The following is a 22,467-nucleotide window of genomic DNA, read 5'->3' on the forward strand; positions in this document are numbered from 1 at the left end:
AATTATTTTTAAATTTATTTTAATTTGTTTCACAAAGTGCAAATCAATCTTATACTGTAGAAATAAGATGAAAGCTAGGCTCCATTTCAGGTGTGTGTATCTGTCACTGTGCTGATGAAGTGTGTTTAATCATTCTGAATGGCGTGTGAATGCCCCTTTAGTTAGAAATGAATTGAACACTTTATTCACCACAGGATGAACATGACAATAAAATAATTCCAATCTCTTTATCAAGCATTTCAGAGGTATGAGATTTTTTTTTGGTGTTTTAATTTCTGAACCTTTGTCTTCATAATTCATTAAGAGATTTCAGTTAAAGCTTAAAAACAATCACATCTGACACAACCTTCTCTGTCCTCTAAATTGGAAGTCGTCTTTTTGCAGAAACATGTTTTTTTAAAGCAGTGGTCCCCAAACTTATTCTGCAGTATCCCCTTTTTGAGCCCCACCCTCTCTGGCAGTCCTAGCAATGCTCAAATATTCAAACACGTCTCATTCCTTGCTGCATCCCACATTTTGGGAACCACTGCTTTAAACCATGTTTACTATATTTTAAAAAGATTCATATTGAAAATAAAGATATAATGCTCAGTGTGCTCACAGGATATTGAGCTGCTGGACTTAGTTAAAGAAAGAACAAAACACAACGTTTAAAGTGCCATTAGAAAAGAAATACTTTTCACCAAAATTGCCAAGTACATGATACTTTCATTCATTGTAACTGCTTATCCAGTTCAGGGTTGCATTGGGTCTGGAGCCTACCCAGAATCATGTACATGATCACAGCACTAAAACAGAGAGGGGAGCTTGTGATCAAATTCTTCACTTTCTGCCATGAAAAGGTGAATAGAGATTTTTATTATCTATCTGGAGACCGATCTCTCCAAAACTTTTCCTTTGGTCTCTTGATAGGCTGCAAACTTCTCCTGAAACTCATGAAGGAAATTGTACTGCTGTGAGGAAAGAAACAGAGAATTGTAAAAATGTAAAATATAAAGAATGCCTGATGGTCTCAACAGCAGTGTTTATGGATTGATATTAAATCAAAACCAGTGCAAAATATTGAGAAATCATTTGTTTTCAATTTATCACAAAATATATACAATTATATACACACACACACACACACATATATATATTAATCTAAAAGCCTCTAGTTTTAGCACTTGAATGTTGGGGTTAATCTATTATCTAGATCTTGGTGCCAACTAGGGGCATGTTTGATGCCTTAAATATCTGAATAATTACAAAAGTGTTAAAAAGTTTACGTTCATGTAAGAAACATGATCAGCTTGAACTCCAGCAGAGGAAATTTTTTTTGTCACTGTTTTGTTTTGTCAGTCCAGTTTTGAAAAAGCTTTGTAATGTTGGGATTATCTTAATTGGCAGAAGACACATGTTTAATGTAATCTTTACACTTTTAGCGGTACGCTTTCCATTATAATGGAAAATCCGAACATATTTATTCCAACGAAAGCAAAAGAAACACTACCTGTAGCTGTCTACAGCCTAATACATGCTAGACTATACGTCCCCTGCAGAAGATCGTACAGTGTTTAACTACGATACACAAGGTTAAAATAATAATGATAATAAATCAATAAATTATAAAAAAAAAAACACCCAACACAGCACCATTTTTCACTCCACTTTTATAGATTAAAAGGAATAATCCCTTTAGATCATTTAATGGAAAAAAGCCTTACACTTTGCACAGTGCTGTGATATCCTTTGTCATTCTTGATATATTTATTACTATTTTGATTTATTGTCATTCAACTGTTTTATAGTCTAAATTATTGTATAACCTGCTGATTTAATTGTATTTTTGCCTGTTCTCTTTCATTTATAACTTTTTAGACATGATTTATAATTTTTTTCTTTTATTTATTCAATTAACAGAGTGTATTGATTTAAAAAAGCACTTAGAATTCCATCTGTTTGTAGAAAACATTCCATAGAAATAAAGGTTTGATTTGTTTATAGAATTCATGGCTCTTAAAATACAAATAAAAAAAAGTGATGAAATGCGTTAGAATGTTTCAGAAATAAGTTATGATTTACCTTTACAGTCTGAATGGCTCTGCTTCCTCTGAGCTCTCTCAGGATTTCTATGGCTTTGCTGGGTGTCATGGAGCCTGAGAGATGCAGCAGTAAACATGCAGCAACTGACACACACATACACACACACACACAAGTGTGATATTACAATCACATGGATATTTGTATTCTATGTATTGTCCTGAGCATATGTTTAGCACAAGTTTGACATGTCAAAAATATATAGAAAACATTCTGCAAAATTCCCTGTTCTCCTGTGTCCAGAATTTAGTTTTCTATAATTGCATTTCCAAAATTTTGTTATCAAAATTTACATTTTTGCTAGTTATTATAAATATTCCAGGAAATATATACATTGCTATACTCACTGAGTCCAGAACGTCCGAGACCTCCGTAGCAGCTGAAGGGTGTGTGGAAGAAATCCATTAAAAAATAGAAAAAAGAAACAATTCAAAGCTTACAGTGTGAGGGTTCTTATTTGTGTTACTCACATAAAGTGTTCTCAACTTGTGTGACTTACTGTATGAGGGTTTTTCTCTGATTCTGGAGGCTGACCTGGAGCTCATCAAGTATCTGGCAGCACTGCGGCAGGTCTGGAGTGCCCCCATCAGGAAAGGGCAGATGATGCACACGGAGCCCATGCTGTGCATAACACTCCAATAAACATGGCACTCGATAGTGCACTAGTTCCGCACGAGTACAGAACACAAACACATCTTCCACCCCCTCTGCACACAGGTCGCCTACACACACACACACACACACACGTACAGTATACATACACAAACACCACATGAATCCAATGAAACAAATGCGTACAATGTTGAATGAGATTCTACTGAAAACCTTTAATTGGAGAAAACAGACACATATGTGTAACTTTTGTTCTGACAATTATGATGTATACAAATACACACAGCTACTATTCTTTCCTCTGAACAGAGTAAAAGTTCTAACAGACTCTCTCCTCTCTCTCTCTTACAGACACACACACACACATACACACACCTCTACCTCTCATACACACACACACACACAGAGTCCCAAAAGGGTCAAAGATGCTGTATTCTCCCATTACAGCTCTGCGGAACATCATAATAAAATAAAGCTGTACTTTTATGGTAGAAATACTGCATAGTGTTCCTTTAACATTCTGCTCTGTTGAAGGACAATAAATACATCAACAACTTACCCACATCTTTCTCCAGGTTTCTTCTGACGTCTTTAAATCTGCATCCTATTCAAGCAAAAGGGATCTTAAGACGTTCTCTTAACCAAGTTCTATAATGTCAAAATAAAAATAAATAAAGTAGTAGGATTCCTAATTAAATATTTCATTACCTTACATTAACACTGTTCATTAAACTGAAAACACAAACCCCATCTCAGACCATTTTGAATAGTGCCCAATTTTCATTCATTCATTCATTCATTATCTGTAAGCGCTTATCCAATTCAGGGTCGCTGTGGGTCCAGAGCCTACCTGGAATCATTGGGCGCAAGGCAGGAATACACCCTGGAGGGGGCACAAGTCCTTCACAGGGCAACACACTCACACATACGGACACTTTTGAGTCACCAATCCACCTACCAACGTGTGTTTTTAGACTGTGGGAGGAAACCGGAGCACCCGGAGGAAACCCACACGGACACGGGGAGAACACACCAACTCCTCAAAGACAGTCACCCGGAGCGGGAATTGAACCCACCATAATACACCAGATGTTTTCAATATATGTGAACTAGTTTAGCACCTCTCTTTTACTTTGGGATAATGCTGTTGTAATCCATGCAGAATGTGGATTTGCACTGTGTTGATAAAATAAGCAAGGCTTTCCCTGAAAAATACAAGCAGTATGATGCCCCAATACTTGTATATATTATTAAGCATTAATGGTGCTTTCACAGATGTACAAGTCACCCATGCCATGGGCACTAAGGCACCCCGTACGATCACAAATGCTGGATTCTGAACCGTGTTCTAAACACAACCTGGTTGGTCCCTCTCCCCACATAGATTTCAAATTTAGATTTGTTGGATCACTGGACATTGTTCTACTTTGCCTCAGTTCATCAAAAAATGAGCTTGGGCCCAATGAAGGCAATGGTGTTTCTGGATCCTGTTTAGATGTCTTTTTCTTTGCGTTATAGATTTAACTTGCATATTTGAATGCAGCAATAAATTCTCTTTACAGATGGTTTCACAAAGTATTTCTGAGCAAGTGCAATATTTTCCACTACAGGATTTTGTTTTTTTTGGCCTGAAGATCACTGCCAACCAATACTGGTCTTGGGCTTTGTTTTTTTTATATGTAGAGACATTTCTCCAGATTCTCTAAATGTTTTAAAGGAATACAATTTAAGAGCTGGCTTTCTTGTCTCCCGAGCTGAGCACCCCCTACTTGCTGCTTAGTGTAATCAACTGCTGTGAAATCAAGAATCACATACAACTCTCCCTCCCTTGCTTGCTCACTCACTCAAACGCAACAGGCTCTCTCACACACTCTACCCGTCTCTCTCTCTCACACAGACAAACACACACCTCTCTCACTCACTCACTCACTCATTGAGTGATGTTTACAAAAGTAGCAAACGGCTCTCAGGGCTTCATCTGATGTTGAGCCGGGGGGAATATGTGTCATCAAATGAAATAATGTTGACTACATGATAAAACCCATATATCACTCATAATACAAACTGGACCATGTTATTACAACCATAAAGTGTAACTTTGGTGGTATGCTAGCGGTTATAACCACAGCAACCGACAGTAAAGCACTTATTACCAGAATTTATATCCAGTGCTAAATACTGGGCTAATCCAGCTAAAGTAAGCAGGCGCTACCACTCACCACCCTTAATCTGTAACTCACAAAACTGAATTATAACACTGTCCTCAACAAAGCTTGGGTTCCACCGAAACAAAGTGCAACTTTAGTCATTTTATCCTTATAGCAACCGGCGAAACAACACAAAAATCATTGGTTAACGTGAAAAATTGAGGTAATCCGGCTAAAGTTAGCAGCTGCAAACCCTGGCTCACTGCTCAGTAATTCATTAATTAAAAAACTGATTATAACACTTTCATCAACAAAACTATAACTAACTAGCACTGCAACACATGTAAAAAGGGCAACAAAAACTTACAGCTCTAGTAACTTGTGCCCTCATGTCTGTTTCAGCTCCCTCTACTGTGTAAATTCAGTCCAGTATTAATTCTGGTATGGCCGCTAATTCTCGCTCATTCTCATTCTAGGCAGCCATCCACCTGTGAGCTATGTGCAGTTAAGCGTTACCCAATTCTTGCGAGAGTCCTCCGATCCATGATTCAGAAGTTGCTTAGTGCAGTAAACTAGCAGAGGACCAAGCGTATCCGCCACCGAGGCACTTTTCTCCCTACTGTAGCTCTGGGGAATATTACAATCACTTACAAGCTGTAATTGTAAGGCAGAAATACTACATAGTGTTCTATTAATGATATTGTGTACTGTTTATTAAGAAATCCTCAGGTTCACTGCTATTTTATATTGAAAATTATAATTGTTTCTCTATTTGAACCCCGCCGTCATTACTTCTGAAAGACGCTCTTTTTTTTAAAAGCCCATTCATGTCACTGACCTGTTGCCAATTAACCTAGTTTACTGTTTTGCACCACCACGACAAACTAACCATTGAACTGTGCTAATATTTTGTAATGAGATATGGACTGGTTAAAAAAGATGTTTAGTATTCTGCAACACACACACACACACACACACACAAACACACACATATATATATGGAGCTTTAAATGCATACATGTATATTTTGTAAAATAATCTAAATACTCTTGTTTAAATTAGCAATTCTGATTTGGTTTTGACACAGGCTGCATGGTACAGCCTGTACAATGCATCATGTTTTTGATATTGTCATATGAATTAGAGGCTATGTTTTAAAATGGGGCCTTACCTGGCAGAGAGCAAATACCCAGAAACTGAGAGCACTCAACCACAGACAAAGACAACCTGAAAAATATTAAACACAGAAACATGTATAATATTAAGATATTATACAGTTCATGAGTTTTTCTACAGTCAATAATTTCACACCAAAACAATCATTTATTATATACATCGGAAACACTAAAGACACAAAATTAGAACACTAAAGATTATCACCACGAGATCTGTAAAGGAGTGTGCTCTTCCTCCCCTGCCTCCTCTTCATCAGACGAATCAAACTCACCTAACTTCATCACTGTGTGTGTGTGTGTGTGAGAGAGAGAGAGAGAGAGAGAGAGAATAAATACATTCACAAAGAGTTGTTCTAAGTTAAAAATAAATATTGTCTCACACTAAACTGTTTTTCTTCTCTCATCATCAACATGATAGTTTTATCGGTACGATCTTCATATCGGATTGCAAAATTCTTAATAGTAGTAACAAATTAATTCTGTTTCTGTTTACTCCCATAGGTATGCACTCAACTCATGCAGCAAAGGGTACGGTGTATGGGTGAGATACATACATACACACACTACAGTAATGTTATACATAAAGGATATTTTCGGCTGTTTAGCAGCTCTAAAACCCCACCTCTCCGATGTGTCAGTAAGCGGTAGATGTGTAGTTTTATTCTAATAGACGTCCTTGTTGTAACAATTCTATTTCCATGCCCGAGTCTTCGCGCAGCTGCTGTTTATTTTTCAAACAGTCAGCTCGGAAGAACCACAGCCAACCAGCGTGCAGAGACACGCCCCTATGTGGAGAGGGGGTTGGATCCCTGTGTGACGACTGACGAGCGGATGTGGCGAGTTTAATGGCGACAGAGCCGGCCAGTTCGTTCGTCAGTTTTATTAGTGACGTACAATTCGCTAGGGCCTCTCCGCCAGTTCCTCGCCAGTTTTAGTAGTGATCTCTCTCTCCAGTTTTATTAGTGATCTCTCGCCAGTTTTATTAGTGATCTCTTGCCAGTTCTACTAGTGATCTCTCACCAGTTTTATTAGTGATCTCTCGCCAGTTTTACTAGTGATCTCTTGCCAGTTTTACTAGTGATCTCTCGACGGTTTTATTAGTGATCTCTCACCAGTTTTACTAGTGATCTCAACTGCATCAGCGAGATTAAGTTAAACTTAATCACTTCATTAGTTAACATCAATAAATCATGACCCATAAAATTGTAAAATAATTTCAAAACAACCAATAAAGTTGTTGTTGGGTAAATCTTAAATCAAGTAGTTCTGAGTCCTTGCTTAGATCAAACTTGTTCATTTCCTTCTTATTTTAAATAATGAAGGTTATTTACTTTGAAACAAATAACCCCAGAAGGTATAAATACATCTGAATTTAATTAAAATTTAAATAGAATAGCAAAAACTGCTGTCATGAAGTCAGATGATCTAATTTATGTTAATTTGGTCTGTATTCTATTATTCATTGGCTGATCATGCAACAACACTGAAAATGTGGAACAGGGCAACAGTTGATTTGTAGTGTGTTTATGGTTTACAGTTTTAAACAATATTTCACTGCGTTAACCTAGCCTCACTGTCAGGACTCTGCCTGTTGAATTCTTATTATCTATCTGCCACTTTCTACACGCTATGCAAATATAGCAGATTTGTAATTGGTATTTTTGTGTGTCAGTCAAATTTCTTTTGTTTTCAGTAGTATGTGGTTCATGGATATGTTCATGACATTTTCCTTGAGATTCTTGCACCTTCCTGGAAATGTGCACTTTGATGACATTGCTGAAGGGTTAGCAAAAGGAACATGAGGGTTCAAGTTTGGGCCGTCACTAGAGATTATTGATTAGGGGCTAAGCTTTAGCCAGGGGTGATTGCCCCAAAGCAGCAAATTTCTCAGACGAGGTACAGATTAAGCAACGCCACAATATTACTTACAGTAGCAGGTCCCACATACGCTCAAATACTGAATATATAGACTGGTACAACAAATGTGGGTCTGTTCTATAGTTGTAGATTTGTTTAATAACCTGGATGTCTGAATGTGATATTTGACAGCAGAAAAAATAATTTCTCAATTAAATAATTACATTTTGGTAGGTGAACCTGGAGGTTGTGGGTTCAAGTCCTGCTCCAGGTGACTGTCTGTGAGGAGTTTGGTGCGTTCTCCCTGTGACCGCCTGGGTTTCCTCCGATGGTCCAAACACACGTTGGTAGGTGGATTGGCCACTCAAAAGTGTCCATAAGTGTGAGTGAGTGTGTGTATGTGTGTGTCGCCCTGTGAAGGACTGGCACCCCCCCAGGGTGTGTTCCTGACTTGTGCCCAGTGATCCCAGGTTAGCTCCAGACCCACCACAACCCTGAACTGGATAAGTCGTTACAGACAGTGAATTAATATTTCTGCTCCTTAAAACAGGACTGAAAGTTGAAAAACCACTTGTTTGTGGAGTCAGCTCGTTTGAGTTCTGTACATTCTTTAACTGTAGATATGCTGCTCTTGCTTTGCTTTTTCTGTCCTTTGTGTTGATTTTGGTACCTCCCAGTTTGTCTATAACACTACCCAGGTAGGTGAAGGCTTCCACCTCCTTCAATGCCTCACTTCCCAAATCAATGGGGTCATTGCTGATTGTGTATATCTTCAGGATCTTGGTTAATGTTCAGGCCTATGTACGGACACTTTTGAGTCGCCAATCCACCAACATGTGTTTTTTTGGACCGTGGTGATGAAACAGGAGCACCCAGAGGAAACCTACGCGGACACAGGGAGAACACACCAATCTCCTTACAGATAGTCACAGCCTCCAGGTGTGTGACTGTGACACCACCTGCTGGGACACAATAATTTGCACATGCACTGGACAACAAAGGATTTTTTAAATATATAATGTACAGTTTATACTTTATAATTTTAATTTACAATCATGGAACATGTAGATAAAAATAAATAAGCATATGTCTTTCCTTACATTCAGTTTAATGGCAGATGACATTAAGTAAATAAATTAATTAATTTATATATTAAACAACAAAATAGTTTATCTGATATGTAACCTTATACTTTTTTAACATACAAGCATATTTATTCATGCTAACCTCCCAGTACTTCAGGGTGGGGTTGTTGGCGAATGTAACTTCCTGGCCCTGGGGGAACTGCTGGCACACACACGCAAACACACACACACACACACACACACACACACACACACACACACACACACACACACACATACACACACACACACAGAAAGAGAGAGAGACCTGTGATGCTAGAGATCAACACTGCGCATTTTACTATGGACCTTTATTTCTACTGAAATCACATTTAGAGGAATTAAGGATTTAAACTCTTCAGCCTCCAGGTCAGTAAGCTATATATGTTTGTGTATGCGTAGGGTTGGGCAGCAGTTACATTTACTTAAGGACAAATACTTAGTGACTTAAGGATGGTACAGGTGCATCAAAAGCTGGACTGACAGACTTAAAAACAGCTTTTTCCCCCCTGGCCTTCAAGAGCACTCTATAAACTTACTATTAATTGACTATATGCAAACATTTGTCGACATTTCCTTGTGAGATCAGGTACTTATATTGGATGTTAGTTCTAAATCACAAATGCTTCTCCAACTCACTCCATATATAGCAGAACATCATCAACCCAGAGAACACAGTTCCATGGTAGAGATGAGTTTTATAACTCTTTATAGACCTACTAGCCAGTCATTGGCATTGGGATGGTGACCTTAGGTGCACCAGTATATTAATTATTGTAGATGTCTAAAATGTTTTCACATATAGTGTATTAACATTATATTATTATTATTAATAATAATAATAATAATAATAATAATAATAAATGATTGCATGTTGTGATCTGTCAAATAAAAATTCATTGTTGTATTTTTCTCTGAGGACTTATTAATATGTGTGTTTTCAAATCTTTGTTTGTGTTTTGTTGCTGTGTGATCGTGTTATTTACCCTCATAGATGATGAAGTCTCATGAGGGAGAGCTGGTGAGAGAGATCTCAAAGGTAAAATGAACACACACACATTGTCTTGAAACCATAGGCAGCAATTATTATTATATTCTGTAGTCTTGTTGTAATGGGTTATTCTATTTTTAATGTTTCTATTAAGTGATTAACATATATTTTTTATTTGTAATTTGGAATGCTAGCTGGCTCAAAATGTAGTTTCAAATTATTAAATAAAATGTTTACTTGTGCTTAGCTGTAACAATTCTACTATTAAATGTCATTAGTGAGTAACTTTGGGAGGAAGTGGGAATGATGACTTCTAATTTAATTATCATTTACAGTCACTTAAAAATCCACTTAATAATCTGTTAAAGAATTTTGGGTCAAAATTATTGGGATAGGGAGCTAGAGCAAGGCAGGTCAATACGGATTTAGACACAGCCTAGTAATAATCTTCTTTTCCTTAGAAAGGTCTATGAAAGTAAATGAAATATTTCATTTGACAAGGGGTGAAACTATGTTGTTCAAGTGTGAAGTGTGTGTGCATCTGGAGGTATATGTAGCATTATATATATATATATATAATGCTTCTGATTAGCTGCAGGCAATGGTTTTGGAGCTGCGAGCTGGATTTTCTCGAGCATTACTGGAACTGAATCAGATTCAGCTTGGAGACACAGAACTGCAGAATCAACTGGAAGAAACTCGCCACGGTTGCAACAAGCGAGCGATTCACCTGGAAACAGTGGTGCTGTCGATCAGGGTAATACGTACATCATTCAACACACACACACTGGCATCAACCTCATTGTGATGTATGCTGTTATGATCTCTTGGGAACAAAAAATCTTAATAAACATATTTGTTTATTAGTTTAATACAAATTGGTTATGGCTCTAGAGATAAATATCACACATTTACAGGTCCGTCCATTGAGGGGGGGGGGGGGAGATATGTGTAATAATGTAATTAATATGTGTAAATCTAATATATTTATGTGATATAACAGCCCTTGTGGGGTTTATACATCAGATATAATATTTAAATGAAGTATATTAAGTCTTAGCTAAGTTAGTTAATTCTTAAGATCCTTGTGGTCTATAACACGCATGGAAATACACAAAACTCTTAAAAATCTGTCTTTGTGTGTGTGTGTGTGTGTATGTGTGTCTAGGAGGAACTAGAAGAAGTCCGTTGCCAGATTCGTCAGCTCTGTGATGATCAGGTTAAACCAGAACAAACAAACAACAACACAACAGAGAATGACAGGTCAGTGTGCAAAATTTATTACTAGCAATAAAGATCAATGATTATATACTCACCCTCATATTTCCAGCATTGTAACATCACAGGAGAAGAAAACCCATTTGAATTCAATTAAAAAGGGTTAAAGGAATATTATTTTATTCCATCTAATGGAGTTAATCCAAAAATGGAGATAAAAGTTTCAGACACAAACTATATGCATCTGCTTGTGTGGTTAACTATAGTAATTTTACAGTATTGTAAGATGCTTATACAAATCATGTTGAAAATTGTGTCCATCTTTTTAATAATTTGCATGCAGCTTTCATTTTTCGTTTATATAGTACAGTCCTGAGAACTTATTGTGCAGCCTTACCTATGAGTGTCTAAATGTTGCACTAAAACCGTACAATGAATTTAAAATGTCCAGTATGAGCTTAGCTTATATGACTGTAAAAATGGTCATAACTTGGCTTTAAATTGTGTTACCATGTTACAGTGATGGTGTTTTCGTGTGTGTGTGTGTTTGTGTGTATAGTGCTGCCAGCTCTAGTGATGTTAAAGACATAGGCCACAGTGTAAATGGAGTTAGTGATGTAAATCCAGGTGTTGTGGCCCTGCCTCTTCGCTCTGTGGGTGGCTCTCTCCTGTTGCACTGCTACCTGCAGGGTCTGTGGGCGGGGCATATCTCAGGTAAGGATTTACTGACAGCACTAGCCTATCATGGTTATGATGTCATCATCAGTTTGTGATCTGGAAGTTTCTGGTGTTTCAGGTAAAGACTCTCAGGCAAAAGGAGGGCGACTACCCAGCTGCTCACTGCAAGGTATAACACACACAGAAACACACACACAATGGGAGAAATTTTGACTGTATGTGAAAGCTGCTGTGCTAAGCAAAATTTTCCTTGATAACAGCCAGCTTTCCTCTGCTGTTAGGACTGTGGTTAGACCTTTGGTTGAAATGTGAACAACAACTGCGCTCAGCCATTGGTGAATTTCTCATGGATTTCAAGCAATTTATAGTTTTAAAATTGTTCTTATGTTTCTGCCTTTATCATGTAAACAAAATGGTTATTCTATCAATTATTCATTCTCTGTAACTGCTTATCCAGTTCAGGCTCACTGTGGGTCTGGAGCCTACACAGAATCACTGGGCGCAAGGCAGGAACACACCCTGGAGGAGTCACCAGTCCTTCACAGGGCGATACACACACACACATTCACTCACACTCACCCACGCAGACATGGGGAGAACACATCAAACTCCTCACAGACAATCACCCAGAGCAGGACTTGAGCCCACAACTTCCAGGTCCCTGGAGCTACCCCACAAAATGGTTAGTAATATCCAAAATGAGACTGAAGGCAGCAATGCAGGGGCAGACCTTCTTTACATTCAGGTCTTATGGAAGAATATATTAAAAACATACCAATTTACCCTAATAACTCCCTGATCTCCTTCCTGAGTTTGCGTCGGTATGGAATTCTCTCACTTTGCTTATGCTCCTTCACTTTAAGTGACTCGAGTATAAAAATAATGTAAACTCTTCACTGATTTCACTGCACCAGACACTGTGGCAACACACCCAAAATGGAACATTGGTGACATCACTGGCAATTAACACACATAACTGACAATGATAGTACACTAACTAGATCTGTAGCCCTTGTTCTTGAAATACAGATGCAAACATCAAACATAAAATGTGGGGTAAATGGGAAACTTAAAAAAAAACTATTACTTTAAACTGTGCTGAAAATGTAATTGTGTTGTTGTTTTTTTCAGGGAGGAGGCATCGCATAGCCATGTCTCTGCGGAGGTCAGAGTGGGATTATGTGTCTCGTCTTGGTCAACTTTACGATAAATACAAATCTCCACCCACAACAGCCAACAACTCAGATTTACAGTAAGATACAGCACCCTTCTAATGATCAGATTGATGTTTTGATCATGATATAAATATGGCTCTCTGTCTGTCCATGACCTTTTGGGGCCTTAAGTGTTCACAAATCTAGTCATTGTAATATTTGCATAATTAATAGGAGACGTGATCTTCTACACCACTACGCCATTTAAGTGTCATTAAAGTAAGCTGACATTTGACACTCACATTAAGATCATTTCTAAAAAATATATTCTCCATCTTTGTAACATTGATAGGCTGAGGGAGTTCTTGTTATCATTTGATGTTAAAATCTCCCTTTGAATCTCTGCTGTTGGAGTTCTTAGGTGTATATCGACACCTGCACATAGGGCTGGGCAGTTAATCAAAAATTATTTGAAATCGAATTTCAGAACTTGTATTCAACATAATCTTGTCTGTATTGATTATATAAATAATTTAAATTTTAAATTATTTATTTATTGATTAATTTTTATTCCATTATTTCCCCACTGTACTGTCCTTTTAAAACCACGCTACCAAGCTGTAGTAACGTGATTCTGCCCGTCTGCTGTTCTGTGGCAGTTTAAAAGTCTGAGCACCTAGTATATTGAATGCATTTCTTCATGCTATTAAGATGCTATCGTAAGTTCCTGAAAATTCATTTATAGATTAATTCATTTTTGATAGATTTTACGTTTTCAAACTAGCTTTTTTCTTCCTAAAATTATATGTATTCTTCATTTTCTAATTATCATGGATTTTTTATTTAATTATGTTGTTTGTTTTAAGATATAAACTGATCAGCCACAACATTATGTCCACCTCCTTGTTTCTACACTATCTGTCCTATCTTTCAACTTCACTGACCATATACGAGCACTTTGGATTTCTACTGTTACAGTTACCGTAAAGTTTTTACACCTTTTACACTGATTATGATTATCTGCTTACTGTGTCTCAGTAAGTCATTCGCAAGACATGTGGATCAGATGCTACAGTGCCACCTGCTCTTCAGGAACTGTCTGGAGGAGCGACTGACCCTGGACCAGAGGAGCTTGGCTGTGGGAGATGCTTTTCTCAAACTAACCAGCCAGGAGAATGTACATTTAATGATGTTTATTAATCCTTCAGTTTCTATTTGTCATATATTTATCTAACTTATATTATAATGGCTATTTTATAATTTACAGACATAACTCACTCGGGTCCAAAAACACAAATTGGTAGGTCTATTGGCGACTCAAAAGTGTCCATAGGTGTGAGTGTATGAGTGAATGTATCACCCTGTGAAGGGTGTGTTCCTGCCTTGCACCCAATGATTCCGAGTAGGCTCTGTACCCACCGTGACGGTGCCAGACAATGAATGAATGTTTAGCATACAATGTAAAGCCAAATTCCATAAACATACACTAGACATCCATTACAAAATTAATTTATCTCACGTACATAAGACTAAAATTTAAAAGTAGTGCAAAATTTTAGCACTGTTCCCCCCCAAAAAATTATTAAGAATTAAGCTGGACCATTTGAGCTGAAATATATTATAAAATAATCACAGTAAAATCACAATAAATAAACCATTTTATTGTTGTATATAATTTCATTGTTCAGTTAATTGTCAGCTTTGCAGATCTGACTAAAATTGTGTAGCAGTTGTACCTATAAAAACAGATTTAATTTCAGACTCATACTCAGTTTTAAAATGCTAAGTGAATGGATCACTACAGCCCATCTTAAATTGTGAGCAAATGAAAAAGCAGCATTTCAGACAGTGATTCTAGTTTACACAATGTGTACTCTGGAATACAATGACTTATGAAGATCTTATTTCCTTTGCTGCATTCATGTTGTCCTTCCACCTCCACACACGGCCATATTTTATAACTGTGTGTGTTTTTCTGCAGTCAGCATTTTGTGATGCGTATCTTGGCTACATCTCCTCTCTGGCAACCATCCTCACTTCAGAGTTCAAAGAACAGCCTCAACTTACACAGGCAGGACACACACACACACACACACACAGAGACACTAACACAGACAGTCTGATTTTTCATGAGTCACTTGAATAACATAACATAGGTTTCTTTACAGTGCTAGTACCTGAAAGCAAAGGTCTGGTCTACAACACAGATTTTGAATTTTATTTACTCTCCACAGTCTACAGAGTACATCAAGAATTTGAGTTATTATACAGAATGTTGACCATGGAAAACAGTATGGAAATGTCACATGATCCTGCATATACTTCTTCACCAGTCAGTGGATTAAATAATGTTGTAATATGTAGAGTACTCTCTGTGAGCTGTTTTTAGGTGTTAGCATGTGTTTCCATTCACCACCTCTGTAAATTTCTGACTCACTCAACGTTCAATTAAAGACATTTTGACAATGAGTGAAATTCCCATTTTATAAATGGGACACAGACACAGCTGTTTTTTCTAGTTTGTATTATGTTTGTTTTGTGACTTTGATGTCATTAGGAGGAGGAGAGAGAGAGTTATAGACTCCTGTCACTGCTTTTTGCACCTGTGTCTCGTTTACATACGTACCTGAACACTGTACAGGTGAGTCCTAAAGACACACAATCAAGACGACCGTATTGTAAACTCCACAAAATATGTAATGCAGTCTTTTTCTCTTTCTCTTGCTTTTTACATTTTCCCAGTCTTTGCTGAGTTGTTTGGGCGGTGGACACTCAGACCGGCGATCGCTGCAGGACAGTGAACAACTGTTGTGTAGCCTCTGCACACGCTGTTATATGACCCTGGAGAGGGAGGGGCAGTGGGCCCAGGGGGCAGGGCCAATGATCAGGTGAGTCCTTCTTATAACTCTTATGTCTCATTTGGTAGTGGGCATCGTATCCATATTACTGTGCTGTATATTTTTTCGATGGAAATTTGGAAAATTATTACTATGCCGCCTGTAGTAAAAAAAATGATGATTATCAGGATTGTGGCTAACTAGTTAACATAATGTTAATGAAGTTGATTATATAGCCTCATTGTAATAAAAACTGTTAAAGGATAAACATTGGGTAACAGTTTAATCGTGTGCATTTGTAACCTGTACCATTAAACTCCTATGCATTGACATAATTCTTTACACCAGCTTTAAAATGATCTGCACTAAGTGTGATGAGGATAATAAACTTGTTGATTTGTGTGTTAAATCTCCTGTTTCATACATGTGTGTGTATATCAATTTATGTATTTTTATGTGTTTATTTTTAGCCTCTGCAGCAGATTCTGTGCCCAGAGCCCCAACTTTGGCCGGTCTGCCTTCACCAAATATCGTGCCAAGACCAAAGCAGAGACTGCCAACTACACCAACTCCAGATCAGACACTACCCAGTATGAAAACTCCAGATCAGACGCTGCCAACTGCATAGTACCCAGCACTGCTCATGGCAGCGGGCACCAGACAAAACAGTGCCAACTCGCTGTGCCACAGCCACTTCCTCCAAACGCGGGCATACTACGGTACTGCAGTCCAGCTTCTTGACAGTTATACATTGAAGGAATCCCACATTTAAAGCAGGGGTGTCAGTTTTGGGTCCTTGAAGGCGATAGCCCTGCAGTGATTAGTGTGTACCCTCAGTGTTTCACACTGCACTGATATCATCTTGTTTAACAGGAGTAATTCTACTGAACACACACTGCCCTGAACTTTGTGTGTGTGTGTGTGCGTTCGTTTAAGGATGTAACAGAAATAGAACACACTCAGTCCCTTGAGCACTGGCAAACATTGTCCTTTGACAAGTTGTGGAGATGAAATGTAAAAATGCATTTGAGAATATGACACTTTCCATATTGTATGGTTCTGTAACTCATTCCTTTCAGAAAAGTCAAGGGTTTGAGGTTCCTCCTGCCTTTTTGGAGTATCAGAAAGTCCTTCAAGATGGTGGCAGGGATTCCCCCAAAGACAAAAAGAGAGAGGATGTGTGGGACTGTTTTTGTTTATAATCTGGTCTTCATCTTATGTCTGTCTCCTCAGTAACACTCATGATCGTGTATGTGAACTGCTTCCCCCCGGTGGTTGTTTGGACGGCTGCAGCTGGCGCTGGGATAGCCCAGTGGAGGCTGGCTGTGCGCCTGTCTGTGCACCCACTGCACGGCGAGCCCAGCCACTGCTCCTGAACCCAGGGAAAGTCGCAGAGTTTTCTTCTCAGAACATGAAGTCTCCGTTGGGTTTGGCTGAGAGACTGTGTGGATCACCAGGACTTGATGGTAGAGTGTTTCGCTCGGACCATCGTGCCCTTGATGATGGAGACACTGACGCAGACCTGCAGGTATGTCACATTTACAACACAAATTACAGTGGGTTGCAAAAGCTTGAAAACCGTCAGATATTATGTTTTATTGTTATTCTAAAGGTATATTTACATTACGCTAGAAGTAAAAAAATAAATCTGTTCCAGACAGAAGTCGCAGATTGTAAAGAAGTTCACTGGTGATTTGAAATAACTGGTCTTTGAATGTGTAAAGTGACAAGACCACCCCTATTCAGGAAAACAGGAACATGTGTCTCTTTCCTGTCAGCATGATGCTAAACAAAGCATGCAATAAGTAACCACACTGGGCAGTTAGGATTCTCAAGGGTGTTGAGCATCAATGGTACATTGCTGGAGCTTCAAATGTCTCAAAGAAAGCTTGTATTCTTTATAATCCCAGCTTGGAGCATTATGTAATTGGGGGAGTCCAGATAATATGGCCAATTTTGGCTTGTGCATTAGTAGTTTTGAACTGCAATATTTTATGGCAATTAATCCTCAGATAAAATGTAATAATTGTGATAGGATGCCTCCGTGTTTGATTACTCGTCCGTGACGACCTGCAGTCCTGATGATACCCTGCAGCTGAGGCTGGGGGCTGAGAGTCAAGAGGAAGAGGATGACGAAGAGGAGGACAGCGAAATTCCCGTCCTCCTAAAGCCGTCTTACACACAACACTCGAGAATGGAGAACTCTCAGAGTGACAGCAGTGTGTGTACACGGTGGCAGATCCCCCGCACTGCACCCATCCCTCCGGAGGTGGGTTTAAATGGCTTGGGAACTGGAATCCGCCTAAAAACTCTCCGGAGGATTCCCATTGGTGCCTTCCGCCCCATCTGGGATGCCCCCTACAGACAGGTAAGAGACTTTCAACTTAAGGTTCGGTCATTTCATTTTCCGTCCACTTATGGGGAGGCTGCTTTAGGGAGCTACATAGGGGCTAACTGCATGTATAAATTATCATACACTTGCTTTAAAACTTCATTAAGTCTCAGATTGAACAGATATGTTTAGATGTGGCATGTACTTCAAAAACATGTTAATTGTACTGTTAAAGAGCAGAATGTCTATACTGGGCAAGGTTCTTTTTTTAAACAGATGTTTAACATCTCAACAGTAAAACAGTCTATTGCTAGTCAGATTGCTATTGCTATTAAAACACATCTGTTTTCTGTTGAATATAAACTCTCTTTTCTGAAGCCTATAAACCGCTGACGCTTATTGACCTCTTGTTGTTTTGTATCGTGTTAGTTGTTCCTTTCATTTTGTTTGATTGTCTGATGCGGTAGTCTTTTACATGTTTATCCAGTTGTAAACAGCGTCTTTGAGTAATTAAAAAGCCTTTCAGAAATGCCATTTATTATTATTACTTTATGTAACCACTCTCCACCAAGGTATCGTATGTGATAAAACAGATCTAGCCCCAGTTTTAAATACTGTTGCTGTTCAGACAACAGCTCTGTCAAAAGAAATGGGCTAAATTTCCAGAACACTATTGTGAGAAGATTGTGCATGGCAACACTTATATTTGGTTTAAATTAATGTAAACTAGATCCAGTAAAATCTGATCTATTATGTAAAAACTGAAATGAGAGTCCCTAAACCACTGTTTTGAAATTACATCTTGTACATAGAGTATGTTTCCTGATATAACTAACACAATATAAATGTATATTGATATGAAATGTGTGCAGTTTTGAAGAAACAAATTTGAAATCCTTTGGCCTGTGTCTGTAAATTTAGCTTCAATTTAAGCTGAATTCACTCATAACTGGTTTCTAGTCTTTTGGGCATGTACTGTGAAGTTTTGGCAGCTCATGGGGGTGTATGTATTTCTGCAGGGAGATGCAGCACCTGCTAAAGAGAGCACAGTGTCTTTCAGCACAACCAATCAGATCATAAGCCCACAACGACAAACAGATTCCTCCAGGTAAGAGAACACTATTCATGCGTTTCAGAACCTTTTCACTAATCATCATCCTGACCTAATGAATAGGGTATTTTTTATTTCACTTTCTCACACACACACACACACTGAATGTTTTGGATAAATCTTAATTAGTATGTTATGGTGCAGAGCTCACTTTTGACAATAAATAACTAGTGATTGTGGGCTGCAGCAAAAAACATAAGAGAAGCTACCAACCCATGATCATTGACAGAACAGCAGTGGAAAAAAAGAGTTTTCCGTTTATTGGAGTTCATGGTCTTGCCACATCAGCATTCTGGCAACGAAAGGCCCATACGTGTCTTTAACACCTGAGATGCGTGAGGGAATTCAGTATGGTGCAACTCTGAGCTCACAAGGAACATCACAGTTTGGATTGGGAACAGCACCAAGCAGGACAGATGGGCACTCGAGAGGGTGGTGTATTCCGAGTGCATCATTTGGATTGAGCTTCCTGACCTGCAGATCATCTACAACGAGGGGTGCTGGACCAAGCCCAGGAAGATCTCAAAGGACCTCATCCATCCCAAATATAGAATCTTCTCTTTGTTGTGGTAGGGGAAGCGCTTTCAACGTTCTGAATGCGGATGTGGAAAGGATGATGAGAAACGTCAGCCTCTGATCCAGTACACTATCTAGGAATATCTCCCGCTCTCCTTAATGAACTTACATTGAATCTAGTATTACCTAATGCTCAGTTGATCTGCAGGATGTTGCACTTCTACTTTGAAAATATCCACTTTATGCTTAAACCATCTCTGCATTGGGCAGCAGCTGCTAAATGTTTCGTCTACATTTTTTATTTCAATATTAGTCAATAAATCCTTTTCTAGCTATATTATACCCATTTAACTCTATGGTCTCTGTATTATCCTATTTGACATTGTATTATCATTATAATTTTATTAATATCTTTCACATTCACATGAGCAGGCAGTCAAAGTATTACAGCATTAGTTGCACTTTTTCCAGTCAACTCTGAGAAATTCTCCAACAATATATTTGTGCTTATGTTTCAGGTGTGCTCCAGACAGGATCTGGAACGAGAGCGAGGACAGTGAGGGACCCTGCTCCAACGTCTGAGACACAGCTACTTTTGTATCTAGAGCAAGAATGACGAATCTCATCTTTATGCCTGCCTATGTCACTGGTTCAGAACTTTTTTTTATCAAAAACAAGAAAAAACAGCTGCTTGTGTTTAGAACTGAACAAGGACTGAGCTGTTCTTGAACCTAGAATGAGAGTGACAACAGGCAAAAAGCTGCTCTTTATCTAGAACAATAGGGAAGAAAGCAATAACACTAAAGATCTCATTGATTTTCTGACCAATAGAGAGATTACATTTCAAACTTTTAGCACCGTTGTCACACACACATTTCTACTCAGTCTAGCATTACTTCCTGACTTTACAAATAGAAAGTGGAAAAGTTGTGTGTGCACTGAGAGGAGAGACCATTCTGGACAACACAACAGTTTTATTAGGCTAAATGATTAAATAATAAATACTACTGCCTTTTTAAAAGTTGCCACATTGATGATGATTCAATATTACATTCTATATTTTGTTTAGAAATTCTTCATATTTTTTATTTGAAACTTACCTCTAAATATTTTAGCAGATTAAAGTTGGCAGTTTTTGTGATGCCCCATGATTTCCACTGCATTGGTTTAGTTTTCTTTTATTTCGAGTTTAGTGTTTATTGTCGCTGTAGTTTGATAGTGCTGGGACATATTTTAATAAAGCCAGAGAATGGCCGAGTATATAAGACCCCATCAGCAGAATGTTTCAAGACGTAAAAATAAAACAATGAGAATTTAATTTTCTGTACATAATAAGACTGGCTTCATTATTAATGTATCCCACCGGCACTCACCCCACAAAGCTTTGTGCACACGCACAGTCTCCCCCGCTGTCTCACACTCACAGGTGGGTAATAATATTTAATTTACTTAAGCACACACTTACATTGATAAAAATGATAGATTAGTATTATTCCGATCAGTTTAAAGTGAAAAAAGTAATACAAGTATATAACTTACTTTTTCATCACATATCTGAGCGGTTTTATTCCTCATTTGTGTTTTATTGTGTTTTGTTGCTGTGCTGATTTGTGATTTGGTCACAACACAGACTTTGGACCTTTTAAATTTTATTTTAGACCAAAGGTATTGCAAAACAAAAAAAGAGTCATACAGTACCTGTGCTAATAGATGCTGGATGTTCTAAGTACCACCAGTGCACTTCAAAAACTTAAACAATAATAGTTCCTCAGTGCTCAGTTAAGTAATTTAATACTTTTTTTTTTAATCCAAGTAACAATACTATGGGGATCAATTAAATTATTCCAACCGCCTCTACTCATTTGTCCAGATGTGACATCATTAGCAGACCCTTAAAGGGCCCAATAAGGCCGGTTGCCATTGGGCAATTCTGAGGTGACCCTTGCAATGATCTACATCATCTAAAAATTGAAATGCTTAGAAACTGCACCGTAACTACAACAAACAAAAAAGAAAAATTAACAAACAAAAAGGTTAGAGCAAGATGGGTTATTTTTAACACGTCTATCACTTGTGACAAAATTCTGATGTCATTTTATGCCTATAGAACTGTAGCGAGGCTATTTTTGTCAGGCTGTGTCCCAAAAGCCAGCAGTGGTCCCTACATTCACTACATGCACTATTCTGAAAGGGACCGGACGCGAGCAAAGCATGCAATCTCAGCGATTGCTTGGGAACTAGGTAATGAGTAGGAGAAGGCACTAGACATGGAAAAAGCACACTAGGTAGAGAACATGCAGTAGGGCTAATCTGAGACATGAGCTTTTACTTTTATGATATTCAAATATATACAAATATCAGTCATTTTAATACAAAACAGAAGTGCCAACACTAGTTTGTGTGCAGGGATTTTTTCCTATTACCGTTAAGTCAAATTTGTGTTTATCTAAAAATCAACCTGCTTATTTGCTGGGACATTGTGTTAACCATATTCTCTTCCCTAACTGATACAAACACATAAACAAATACAGGACTTAATTTTATGAAAAAGAGAAGTGATGTGTGACCTAATGAAGCAACCACAAAAAGAAAATCCCACTACTTCAATTCTACACTACATTGAGTTTTGAGCT

At 38.1% G+C, this 22,467-nt stretch overlaps 2 protein-coding genes across 3 annotated transcripts; one reads left to right on the top strand and one right to left on the bottom strand.

The window, feature by feature from the left end:
• Positions 1-2: 2 nt before the first annotated feature.
• On the bottom strand, positions 3-6,793 carry cdkn3 (cyclin dependent kinase inhibitor 3). Of its 2 annotated transcripts, none has more exons than XM_066678893.1 (8): positions 6,639-6,793; positions 6,222-6,300; positions 6,013-6,068; positions 3,254-3,298; positions 2,582-2,804; positions 2,430-2,461; positions 2,065-2,168; positions 3-950 (listed from the first exon to the last, which is right to left on the bottom strand). In XM_066678893.1, exons 2-8 carry the CDS (start codon positions 6,296-6,298, stop codon positions 864-866), a joined length of 624 nt encoding a protein of 207 aa, XP_066534990.1. In that variant the 5' UTR covers positions 6,299-6,300; positions 6,639-6,793; the 3' UTR covers positions 3-863. The 2 variants fall into 2 exon arrangements, with proteins under 2 accessions (XP_066534990.1, XP_066534989.1); XM_066678892.1 differs by having other exon boundaries at positions 6-953.
• Positions 6,402-21,169, top strand: si:ch211-67f24.7 (rho guanine nucleotide exchange factor 33). Its single transcript, XM_066678895.1, has 17 exons — positions 6,402-6,442; positions 6,518-6,544; positions 9,992-10,036; positions 10,581-10,745; positions 11,157-11,251; positions 11,766-11,920; positions 12,003-12,053; positions 13,016-13,136; positions 14,077-14,215; positions 15,020-15,109; positions 15,596-15,679; positions 15,781-15,926; positions 16,346-16,594; positions 17,109-17,403; positions 17,911-18,243; positions 19,227-19,315; positions 20,353-21,169. Exons 1-17 carry the CDS (start codon positions 6,428-6,430, stop codon positions 20,414-20,416), a joined length of 2,163 nt encoding a protein of 720 aa, XP_066534992.1. The 5' UTR covers positions 6,402-6,427; the 3' UTR covers positions 20,417-21,169.
• The last annotated feature ends 1,298 nt before the right edge of the window (positions 21,170-22,467 follow it).

The sequence above is a fragment of the Hoplias malabaricus genome, chromosome 8, assembly GCF_029633855.1.
Source record: "Hoplias malabaricus isolate fHopMal1 chromosome 8, fHopMal1.hap1, whole genome shotgun sequence".
Lineage (NCBI taxonomy): Eukaryota > Metazoa > Chordata > Actinopteri > Characiformes > Erythrinidae > Hoplias > Hoplias malabaricus.